Source organism: Solanum dulcamara, chromosome 8 (assembly GCF_947179165.1).
Source record: "Solanum dulcamara chromosome 8, daSolDulc1.2, whole genome shotgun sequence".
Lineage (NCBI taxonomy): Eukaryota > Viridiplantae > Streptophyta > Magnoliopsida > Solanales > Solanaceae > Solanum > Solanum dulcamara.
The window spans coordinates 68,007,725-68,020,214 of record NC_077244.1 but is presented as its reverse complement, the minus strand read 5'-3'; the positions used below and the strand labels follow the sequence as shown (position 1 = coordinate 68,020,214).

At 37.5% G+C, this 12,490-nt stretch overlaps 1 protein-coding gene and 1 long non-coding RNA gene across 2 annotated transcripts; one reads left to right on the top strand and one right to left on the bottom strand.

Annotated features, from left to right (window-relative positions):
- The first annotated feature begins 422 nt into the window (after positions 1-422).
- Positions 423-4,259, top strand: LOC129900908 (glutamate receptor 2.8-like). The gene is made up of 5 exons (XM_055975990.1): positions 423-874; positions 1,080-2,419; positions 2,541-2,853; positions 2,944-3,350; positions 3,460-4,259. The coding sequence occupies exons 1-5, from the start codon at positions 589-591 to the stop codon at positions 4,015-4,017; spliced, it is 2,904 nt and encodes a 967-aa protein (XP_055831965.1). The 5' UTR covers positions 423-588; the 3' UTR covers positions 4,018-4,259.
- A 2,927-nt stretch (positions 4,260-7,186) lies between these two features.
- On the bottom strand, positions 7,187-9,601 carry LOC129898580 (uncharacterized). The gene is made up of 2 exons (XR_008769400.1): positions 9,312-9,601; positions 7,187-8,712 (listed from the first exon to the last, which is right to left on the bottom strand). It is a non-coding gene; the product is annotated as an uncharacterized LOC129898580 (long non-coding RNA).
- Between the last annotated feature and the right edge of the window lie 2,889 nt (positions 9,602-12,490).

The following is a 12,490-nucleotide window of genomic DNA, read 5'->3' as shown; positions in this document are numbered from 1 at the left end:
ACGTATGCCTTTTGTTTTCTTTTCCAACTTTATTTTTATATTTTGTTTGTGTAACCACCATTTAGTAGAGGATATAGTTTAACGAAGTTACGTGGCATAAATTTATAAGGTAGTTTTGTTACACAGAAGAATAAATAATATAAAATTAATACAAGAATAATGAAAGATTATAGGACCATGACTGAGCTAGCTCTGAACGTTCGCCATGACTTTTCCAAGATATCGGAAGTCCTTGGGGGAATGAGTACCAATCAATTTCGTAACTTAGTTCAATTAGTCAGTTTTTTGATGTGGTCAAAACTGAGGTGGCTTACTAGCTTGTGGTCTGGCATGTGAAAAACCCTCTCTCAATAACCAAACGAATATTTTCAACCATTTGAGATTCTTTGAAAACTTTGACTTTTCTTTCTGCAGTTATGTGGTTTGGTCTTGTTTAATTGTAGTATGAAGTTTCCTGATTCTGAAGCCATACATCTAGAGCCCCACAATAAAAGAGAGCTTTAGACACATCTCTGAAAGGGGGTCATCTTGCACAAGCACAACTGCTTCTTGCCTAATACAGACTACTTGCTACCAGAATTTTTTCAAATGCCTAATCCAAGATGCAAATTCTTATTTCTTTTCATTCAACTTGTCTCCATCATTACCTTTTGCCACTACACAAGGGAAATAAGAAGTGAAGATAATAACACTAGTGCTGTAAAGGTGGATGTGGGCATAATTCTTGATCTGGAAACAGATGTAGGAAAAGTAATGCACATATCTATCTTACTAGCTCTCGCAGATTATCATGCCAACACTAGTCGCGGTGCCATAAGGATAGTTCCTCATATCAGGGATTCCAAGAAGGATGATGTTGAAGCAGCATCCGCTGGTAAATTCAGCTCCAAGATTTACCTATATTAAACTAGCATATCTTTCTCTCTTTGCTTCAACATACTCTGGTAGTTCGTTATTCATGCATGCCCTATTAGCACATAAGATTCTCTATTTCTCTAAGATATTACTTTTCCCTTTGGCTTTCCTATTTTGAAAGAGATGTTCAGACAATTTCTTATAGTCTGATTGTGTATGTGCAGCCATATACTTGCTAAAGGATGTACAAGTGCAAGCTATTTTTGGGCCACAAATGTCTACACAAACTGATTTTGTGATCGACTTAGGGAACAGAGTAAAAGTCCCTATCATTTCTCCAGCAACAAGTCCTTCACTTTCAGTCAAGGAAAACCCCTTCTTCATCAGAGGAGCACTTCCTTCTTCCAGCCAGACTAAAGCCATTGCAGCAATTGTTAAAAACTATAATTGGAGGGAGGTTGTAGTAATCTATGAGGATAGCCCCTATGGAACTGGGATACTTCCACATTTGACTGATGCCTTGCTGGAAATTAGCACTTTAGTCTCCTATAGAAGTGGTATTTCTCCTTCAGCCAATGATGATCAAATCCTCAGGGAGCTATACAAGTTGAAGACAATGCAGACCAGGGTGTTCATCGTGCACTTGCAACCATCTCTTGCCTCCCGCCTTTTCCTCAAGGCCAAAGAAGCCGGGATGATGAGCGATGGATATGCATGGATCATCACAGATGTGCTAACGAGTCTTCTGGACCTGGTAGATACTTCATTAATTGAGTCATCAATGCAAGGTGTTCTGGGTGTAAAATCTTATGTTCCAAGATCAAATGAGCTTAACAATTACACGAAGAGATGGAGAAAGAGATTTCGTCAAGAGTATCCAGACATGGACCAAGTAGAACTCAATGTTTTCGGGCTATGGGCATATGATAGCATCACCACATTAGCAGAAGCAGTAGAGAAAGTGGGCACTACTGCTATCCCAAAATTAAAGAAACCAGACACTAGAGAGAACATAACAGACCTAGATGCACTTAGAACCTCAGAAGTGGGATCTCTGCTTATTCACTCTATGCAAAACATAGAGCTAAAAACAGGACTAAGTGGTGATTTCCATATCATTGATAGAGAACTGCAGCCATCCCCATATCAGATTGTGAATATAATTGGGAAAGGAGAAAAAACCGTTGGATTCTGGACAGAGAAGGATGGCATTTCGCATAAACTGAAGATGAATGGTAAAACAGCTAAAACTAATAATAAGCAACTAGGGGTCATCATTTGGCCAGGTGAATCTACTATTGTTCCGAGAGGCTGGGAAATACCCACAAGTGGGAAGATGTTAAGGGTTGGAGTTCCTGTCAAAGGAGGGTTGGAGCAATTCATTAAAGTGGAAAGAAATCCAAAGACACAAGCAGTAACTGCAACTGGTTTCAGTCCAGATGTCTTCAAAGAAGTCATCCAATCTTTGCCATATGCTGTCCCTTACGAATTTATTCCATTTACAATAGCACATAGCCCCACTTCTCAAAACTATGATGATCTTGTTCACAAGATCATTTCTAAGGTAAAATTAACCTCTTCGGCTGAATACCCCTCACTTACATGCTCCTTTTGGACTTCTTATCTATGTTCTGCTTTTGCAACCAACAATAAATATTGAAATAATCAATGCTTGCTCGAACCAGGAATATGATGCAGTTGTAGGTGATGTTACCATTTTAGCAAGCCGATCTGAGTATGTAGATTTCACATTACCTTTTTCAGAGTCAAGTATTTCTGCAGTTGTGCCTGTAAGGTGTGATGATAGGAAGAATGCTTGGATTTTCTTGAAACCTTTAAAGATCGAGCTGTGGATAGCAACTGGAGCATTCTTCGTCTTCATTGGTTTTGTTGTTTGGGTACTCGAACATCGTGTAAACAAAGAGTTTCGAGGACCCAAACGCAAGCAAGTAGGGATGATATTCTGGTTTTCCTTCTCAACTCTCGTTTTTGCTCATAGTAAGTCTCTAACTCAAATCAAATTATAGACAAAAATTTAAGATTTCTCCTTGTTTCTCAACAAATCCTATATATGACTGGTTGTTGCAGAAGAGAAGATAACAAGTAACTTATCAAGATTTGTGCTGATTGTGTGGGTTTTCGTGGTTCTGGTGCTGACATCAAGTTATAAAGCCAGTTTAACATCTATGTTAACAGTGCAACAGCTTCAACCTGCTATAACAGAACTCAATGATCTAATCAAGAATGGAGAATATGTAGGGTACCAAAAAGGTTCTTTTGTCAAAGATGTCTTGAAGCGCATGAAATTTGACAGCTCCAAATTTAGGAGTTATAGCACATTGGAAGAGTATAACGATGCACTCTCAAGAGGTAGTAAAAATGGAGGTGTTGGTGCAATTGTTGATGAACTACCTTATCTCAGACTCTTCCTCAACAAGTACTGCAGGAAGTATATTATGGTCGGCCCAACATACAAGGCTGCCGGCTTTGGCTTTGTAAGATTTCCGCACTTCACTGATGTTTCAGACAATGTTTACATATATTGAGAATGGTTTGTTGTTTGCTCAATGGTCTAATCTTTTAATTTCTCGCAACTTCTTGCAGGCATTTCCAAAAGGATCTCCTTTGGTACCTGACGTCTCAAGAGCAGTCTTGAAGGTGATGGAGGGAGAGAATATGAATAACATAATACAGAAATGGTTTGGGAATGAAACAGATTGTCCACAGAAAGATGGAATGGCTATAACATCTGATAGCCTCACCCTAGATAGTTTTAAGGGCCTTTTCCTCATAGCTGGTGTATCAGCAGGCTCCGCTCTTCTCATATTCTTCCTTATCTTCGTTTATCAGAATAGAGAAATCGTAGCTACGGATGATTCAGTATGGAAAAAGCTTTGTACAATAGCAAAAGTCTTTGATTTAGAGAGAGACAACTCTAATTCTATGTCGGAAAAGCCATCTGAAGGCAATGAAAGCAATACGCCTACACTGCTCGCAGCAAGTGAAGCTTCTACTGAAATATTTCCCGACCTTCCTTCTCAGAGCCCAGAAATCAGAATTTCCGACAGCCTAGGAGCATCCCCTGCTGCTGATGGGTTCTCTACAACAGAACCTGGAACTCCAGTTCATCAAACAATTACAGACACAATTAAAGAAAGATGACACATATAGCTGCTAACATAATTGTGACACACTTGAATAGGACCCTACGAGAGATTGTACAGAGATGAGCTCGCTTTAGGGTTAGTTAAATCAGATTACATTATATCTTTGTCACTCTTGGCCAGAATATTAGCATCAAGAGGTGGCCTCCAGGATTCCATTTGATGGATTTAAGCTTTACTTTTTCTTAGTTGTTGACTTGTTTCTTTAGCAATTTTATTTTTACCTTGTTTTTGTCATCACTACTTATGTAGGGAAATATAATTTAAAGAACTAATATATGTGGCATGAACGAATTCAATACATGCATCCGTTTTTAAGAAATTCAAATGAGGCAGTTTTGTTATGTTACAATAAAATCAACACCGAAGATGCTAACTTATTTTTAGATTAAATAATTTTCTATCATAGAATACGAAATAATGGGGTTATATGTGAATAACCACATGAGAAATTTGTGCAATGTTTTGATGAGAAAAAGCAATCTGCAAATCGCAAATAAAATAAGAAAGAAAGATCTACTAGTAGTAGATTTATAAATAAGGGAAGGGGCTAAGGATCACTACTACATGAAAGACAAGCTGTAATATGTTCTGTTACACATGGGAGGATGGAGAATATAAGCATTAGGTTCGCGCTTTCGACACATAGAATAAAAATATATGTGAATAAATCATAATAGAATATGAACCCATAATTTCAAAGTATATTGGGCTCAACTGTAAGAACGTAAAAATTGAACCCACCAAATCAAAATCTTATATGAGTTATATCCCATCTGCTTCAACATATATCATAGGCAACTTCCCAGCAGCTTCCTCTTGCATTAACAATAACAGTGTCAATGAGCCAATAAGGAGTGGGAGGGTGTTTATTGTTCAACCGAACCTCTCTCGACAAAAAATTACATTGTATATATAAGATATATTTTATGTGCTTATGTACATATATAAATTGTGAATCCCCTAAACAACATGCGAAAGGCTAGTTCACTGAACAAGGAAATTCGAAATGCACCCCACTGTCCGAGGTTTGATTCTCAAGGATTGCATTATTTTTTACATTTTATTTTTCAAAACCCATGAGTGAAAATCTTGAATCAACACGCCAATGGTGGTGGTTGTTTCATTATTGGGTGTCCAAGCAAGTTACTATGACCAAGTATAAACTGGAGCCGTGTAAAATACGCACCATTCCAAGTTCAACCAAATGAATTTTAGTCACTGTGTTCGTTTTGTCAGTTTTTTATTGGGGCAAATTGAGGAGGAAACTTACTAGCTTACGGTTTAGAATGTATGGCAAGTCCACTCTCAATTCTTCTTTGGAAACTTTATCTTTGACTTTTCTTTCTAATTCTGCATTGCCTTATTATAGGTTTGTAAGGTATTTACAGGTACAAGTATATGAGGTTCCCTGATTCTGAAGCCATATATCTAGAGCCACACAGTTGAGAGATCTTTAGACACATCTCTAGAAGGTGGTTAATTACTTGCACAAGCAGAATTGCTTCTTTCCCAACTCTAAGAATACTTGCTACCAGAGTTTTTCAAATGCAAATTCCAAGATACTACTGCCTAATTCTCTTCATTCAACTTATCTCCATTATTAGCTTTTGCCACTATGTAATTCCAATAAGAGGTGAAGTTTAAACTAGTGTAAAAAGCTGGATGTGGGTATAATTCTTGATATGGAAACAGTTGTAGCAAAAGTAACGCACATATCTATATTACTATCTCTTGAAGATTACCATGCCGCCGCTAGTCGCAGAGCCATTAGGATTGTCCCTCACTTGAGGGATTCCAATTAAGATGATGTTGAAGCAGCATCTGCAGGTAAACTAATTCAGCTCCATGGTTTACTTCTGTTAAGCTATCATATCTTTCTCTCTTTTCTTCTTTAATTCCCTTTGGTTTTTTGTTCAGACGATACGTTATAGTCTGATGTGTATGTGCAGCCATATACTTGCTAAAGGATGTCCAAGTACAAGCTATCTTTGGGCCACAAATGTCTACACAAACTGATTTTGTGATTGACTTAGGGAACAGGTTAAAAGTTCCTATAATTTCTCCAGCAACAAGTTCTTCACTTTCAGTCAAGGAAAATCCCTTCTTCATCAGAGAATCGCTTCCTTCTTCCAGCCAGGCTACAGTCATTGCAGCAATTGTTAAAAACTATGCTTGGAGGGAGGTTGTAGTAATCTATGAGGATATCTCCTATGGAACCGGGATACTTCCACATTTGAATGATTCCTTGATGGAAATCAACACTTTAGTCTCCTATAGAAGTGGAATTTCTCCTTCAGCCAATGATGATCAAATCCTCAGGGAGCTATACAAGTTGAAAACAATGCAGACCAGGGTCTTCATTGTGCACTTGAGATCATCACTTGCTAATAACCTTTCCCTCAAGGCAAACAAAGTTGGGATGATGAGTGATGGATATGCATGGATCATCACTGATGCGCTAACGAGTCTTCCAACATGCCATTAGTAGCCATAGAAAAGTCTCGACCAAAGTCATTTCGTCGCTTTGTGTGAATCTATATCGTGATGGCAAGGGTCCAAATGTTAAAGAAATTCAAAGGTTTTTTTTTAATTCCTTTCGTTGTAGTCCAACTATTGGAAATGTTGGAAGGAAGGTGTGATTGCCAAGAAAAATGCTTTGAGGGACAGCTGAGCACATATATTTATGCTTATCGGCTTTTTCTTACATGTTTGACACTCTTAATGTTGGTTTTAGCTATTCTATCATGGTAAATAAAGTAGCCATACGTTCATGTATTACTTCTTAGCCTTCAGTGTTGGTATTAGGGGATTCATCTGCATGAGAAAGGTAATTGCAGTCGACGACACTCATTTACATGGTAAATATGAGGGCGTGTTGTTAAGTGCTGTTGCACAAGACACCGAGAATCATGTTTATCCAATTGCCTTTTGTATCGTGGACAAAGAGAATGATGCATCTTGGACGTTCGTCTTTAAGAAATTGCAACAGATTATGGTCGATGAACCAGATCTGTGCTTTATCTCTGATAGCTACAAAAGTGTCACGACCAAACCCCGTAGGCCATGACGGATGCCCGAACTGGACACTCGCGTATACCCCTGCTAACTATAAGTAAACATGTCTCCTATTTGAGTCATAGCATACCAACAGGCAAGACAATATATAAGCCGACAAGGCTATCATAACATATAGGCATAACCTTACACGCATACATATACAACCCACATACATGTCTACAGACCTCTAAGAGTAAGAACAGTAACATAAGGCGGGACAGGGCCCCCGCCGTACCCATGAACAAATAAATGTATACATCGAGGGTTAATACCAAAACTAGGCTCTGGCACAATGGAGCACCTCTGGACCGCTGAGTGGGACTCCTACGCTGGCGGATTCCCCGATCCCCGAGTGTGTATATGTACCTGCGGGCATGAACGCAGCCCCCCTCCCCCCCCCCCCCGAAGAAAGGGGGTCAGTACGACATATGTACTAGGTAGGTAAAACATAACATAGCATAACTGGAAGCATATCTAAAACAGAGAAACAGGGGAATAAAATATCATATAAGAAACCTCTGTACCTGTACCTCGTGAAACATAAGAACATGCATGCTCATACTATACAATATAGCCGGCCCTTTCAGGGGCTCGGTGAATCATAACTGTAGGACCATCATAGGGTCGGGCGCCACCATCACCTTATCACATCACATCATCATCATATATATATATACATACGTACCCGTCCCTCTAGTGAGGGAATCGGTGAGTCATTCATGTCATTGCATTATCATTTCCTCATATAGCGTACCCGGCCCTTTAGTGAGGGACTCGGTGGATAATGTAGTGAACTGCGCACGATTACATACTCGGTCCGGAACTCGGTGATAGAAGGGTTACAGTATACACGAGTAGAGTAGTGAGTAACCATATGCAATTTAAAACATTGTCCAAGACTCAATGAAGTAGTAACAACGAATTGTCATTTGAAAATCAAGACGATAGTCATATCACTCATTCCTCAAATATTACTATTGATCATATCAAAAGAGCCTTAGAAACCATAGGCATGAATCAAGACGATACAAAATAACTTATAAAAGTCAAGGACATTAACTACCGGAGAATCTCTTAGAAGAGAAATCATGAATCACCCTCAAGGCTCATATTAATCCTTACTTAATACTAAGCCATGCCGAAAGAAAGAAGGGAAGGCTTTACATACTCTCTTATTTTCCCTTATGGAGTCATCATATACATATGTGCTGTGGAACGTACGACCCGATCCTTAGATAATAACATATATCAAACTTGGCCCATCACGGGACTCGGTACCATAAATATTTCATCATAACATCATAACTTATGTCAAAGACATATCAAGATAGAAGAAGGGTAGCTTTACTTACTTATGCCAAAAACATGTCAAGAGAAGGAAGGAAGCTTCACAAACTTACTACTCTCCATCGTATAGAAGCCTTGAGAGGCAATAACTCAACTAGTATAGGAATTCTACCATCGAGAAGTGAATAAGACTTATGAGTCATACTTGGAGTTCTATGAATGGAATTATCCCCACATTTCGTATATCAATCACTTAAGGCTAAGACATGCCAAAAGAAAAGAAGATAGCTTTACATACCTTTTTCGAGATTAATTGAAATCTGGCTTGCCTTGATACCTCCTTAACCTATTGACATGAAAGTAATACTAAGATTAATAGCCTATCACTTTCCAATAGCCCACTCCACAACCAAATACTAATAGGAGTCATTTTCTTATCTATTACCCCCGACTAGTTTGTTACTAGTTTCGATGCTACGGAAAATCGGGCAGCATTTTCCCTACAACTTCAACATTCCCGAGATTTCAACTCGGCCACAATATCAACAACAACTAACAGCATATTTACAATTAAATCACTTCAACCTTACACAATACAAGCTCCAAACAACTAGTTCCAAACTACGATACCAAAAATAGAGTTTCTAGTTTCCATTTTGCAAAACCTTTAATCGTATGAAGCGGGGGTCGTGTGGCTGCATCCAGCAGCTCCCCCACCTCCTTTAGAACAATTTTAGTCCCTGTAATACCCCACCACACGACCAGAAGCATCCCCCACCTGCACAACGCCTCATTTCGACTACAATTTAACTATAACGATTTCAATTTAGATTGTTTCTACCGTCGAGCATTTCTACGACGTTTTTCCACTTCCAGCAGCATAAAAGATGTGTAATACACCCTATAACAACACCATAAACTTCAAATTGAAAGGAAAGACCTTACCTTTCCCGAAATTGGCCAAAACTCGCCTCGGAACTTCTCTAGACACGCTGAAATTGCGTGGACTGCTTGCTGTCCGTTTTGGGTTGCACCAAGCCATGATTTTATACTATCAATACCCCCATATCATCGTGGTGCACCCTAGATAATTAATTCACGGAACAAAATCGAGGAACTCACCTTTTTTCTCTCCAAATCCGTGGCCTTCTCCCTCTCTAGCTCAAGGTTTCTTTTTCTTCTTCTCTCTTCTTGAACTCTATTGAAGAAAATGACTTATGGGATAAGGATGAGGGAAATAAGTCATAAAACATATATATAGGCCACTTAATTAATGGGCTAAGTTTCCAAGACTTGGGCCTTTTCTTTTATTGGGCCTCAATATTACTATTATTATTATGAGAGCCCAAACTACTTATTGCAATTATTATTATTATTTAAGCCCAAAAGCTACAAGTCTTCTCTCTTTTTGCAATTCACAAACTACTCTCCAAAATTCCAATTTTTCCCTCGGCCTTCCTTCGTATTTCCACATCAATTTTTTCATGAACTTCACACCGGTACAAAATAGAATAAACAAAATAAATCACAACATCATTCCTTGCAAATCAAAATTTCTTTCTTTCCGAATGCCCAAAAGTGCAGGATATAACATCTCTCGCTTCCTTAGAGTTGTTTAGTAGCATTATAGATTATCCGGCTCACATGGTAACTTCTAAGAAGCTTAAGAAATTTAAGAACGCGTTCCAAGGTACAAAGGTATGGGGTGTAACAAAAAGCATCGCCAATGGCATTGCGAAGGTTTACAATCATGCTCATCATTGATATTGTATGAGGCACCTTGGTGGAAATCTCCGAGTAAATCAACATTGTTGAGATTCCCTCTACCTATACTACAATGCGGCTAATGCATATTCTCTCGCAGAGTTTAACAATCATTTTGTAGAATTTAAGAACAAATGCCCTGAGGATGCATTCGTTCTTGAGCATGAAATTGATTTTGAGAAGTGGAGTAGGCACATTTTTCAGGCAATAGGTATGATGTGATAACCACAAATATTGCCGAGTCACTCAATGCTATATTGATAGACAAAAGAGAGTACCCCGTGGAATCCATATGTAATTCGATAACTAAGATATTTGGAGAATTATTTAGGGAGAGGTATGCATATGTCCTCAAATCAAAGGGTAATAAAATAGTGTCTTGTGCCGAAAGGATCGCAAGAGAAAATATGATCAAGGGCGAATCTTTGTATATGGAGAATGTAATCGGGGAAGACAATTAATTCACCGTGTTCGGCATAGGCTCTATTGCCAATGTGAATCTGCTAGAAAAGTAGTATTCTCGTAGGGAGTATGACTTGATCAAGATACCATGTGCTCATGCGATGGCCGTTTTGCGATCAAAGCGTGGCAACGAGTATAGTATGAGCATCTATGAGTACTCTTTACCTTTGTATAAAGCCGAAGCGTACCTCCTTGCATACTCCGAATCTATTAAAGTTGTCCCTCTCAAATCGAAATGGTGTGTGCTAGAAGAAATACTAAACGTGACAATTCTTCCACCCCTTGCCGATATCAAGCTTGAAAGGAAGAGAAGAAAACGTGTCAAGGGAATCGGTGAGAATTTCAAGAGCAAGAGGAGGAATAAATGTTTAATTTGCAAGAGACCCGGACACAAGAGAACCATATGTATAACAATAACAAAGCTTAGATATAATTCACTCAATTTGTTTTTGTAAGATACTGTTTTTTTTTGGACTTGTGGATTTTGATCAATTTGATGTCATTTGTTATCAACTCTACTTATTATGTATTATCGAAATGTCAAACGATTCCATATATCGTGTACTTTGTCTATTAAAGTTTATTGTGAATCCTACTGATTATGTTTTGAGGTCTATATTATTAATTGTCCTTAAAATATTTTTTCTTTTTCCCTTAAAATATTTCTACATTTTTCATGTAATTTAACTTCTAATAACATGTTATAAGTTGATCATCATTTTTACTAGATCACGCCTAATTAAATAATACTTCTCATGAAGATTTACTTATAATTATACTATAAATAAATAACTTGATTGATTAAATTAATTTTTTATATATATTTACAATCATAGAACATAAACTCTTATTGACCAAAAAAATAAATTCAAACAAATTAACAAAAGCATTACTTTAATATTACACTCTACTAGACAACTCCTTAAAGATTTGTGGAAAAAACAGATGTTAATCTTAAAAAATAGTAATTTGTACTTTGTTACCATTGGAGAACTTGGATATTTAAATATTAAATAATGATCAAAATATTTAAACATATGATATAATCAGTACTTTTCTAAGTGCATAGTTCATGATGGACCAACGAGATCTACACTCCATCATTAGTAAAGTATATGTGGGTTGATACAATAGTCCATATATGATCTATATTGAACCTACAAGAACATGATGCATATATGTAGATCATATTTGAAACTTCGAGTCTCGAAATGGAATTCCGTCGATTTCATCAGTTCTGAAATGTGAAAATTGGTCTAGAAGAGTTGTTGGAATCAGATTTGGAGTTGAAACGTGGAATTTAGGTTTGAAGTTGGAAATTGAGTTAAAGTTTGATCTAAATTTGACTTTGATCAACATTTAGGGTTGGGGTGCTCGGATTGAATTTTTGATGGTTCTAATTATTTTGGAGGTGATTCTAATGCTAGAAAGGCCTTCTTTGTAATTTGTGGAAGTCCCGAGCTCGTTTTGGTATTTTGGAGGCCTAAGTTAGTTTAGTTGCGACTTTTCGAGTTTCGAGTTAAGGAGACCTCAAATTCAAATTCCGTCAGTTGCATTGAATCTGAAATATCATTTTCAAGTTAGTAGCATATTTGGTTTGTGTTCAAAAAGTTTCGGATGAGTTTTTAAGCCTCTTGGGTGGTTTGGCGTTGTTTCAACAAATTGTGGCAACTAAAAGATTTATTATTAGTTTTAAAGATCAAAAAATTATTCCAAAAATTTTAAAATTTTGTGCATGAATTACAGGACTTATCTGCAAAGTTTGGTGTACTTTCGCTAAGTTGAGATTGGACTTTTATCCCAAAATAAGAAATAATTATTTACCGAGCAGAAATTATATTTTACTGCGCAAACGAGTTCAAAATTGAGTTTCAATTGAAGGAACAGGTCTATATCAT

Excerpts from the sequence above, each read along its gene's own strand:
- LOC129900908 (XM_055975990.1), top strand. The coding sequence starts at position 589 with ATGCCTAATCCAAGATGCAAATTCTTATTTCTTTTCATTCAACTTGTC. Across the intron at positions 875-1,079 it reads TGTTGAAGCAGCATCCGCTG|CCATATACTTGCTAAAGGAT; the intron begins GTAAATTCAGCT and ends GTGTATGTGCAG. Across the intron at positions 2,420-2,540 it reads TTCACAAGATCATTTCTAAG|GAATATGATGCAGTTGTAGG; the intron begins GTAAAATTAACC and ends TGCTCGAACCAG.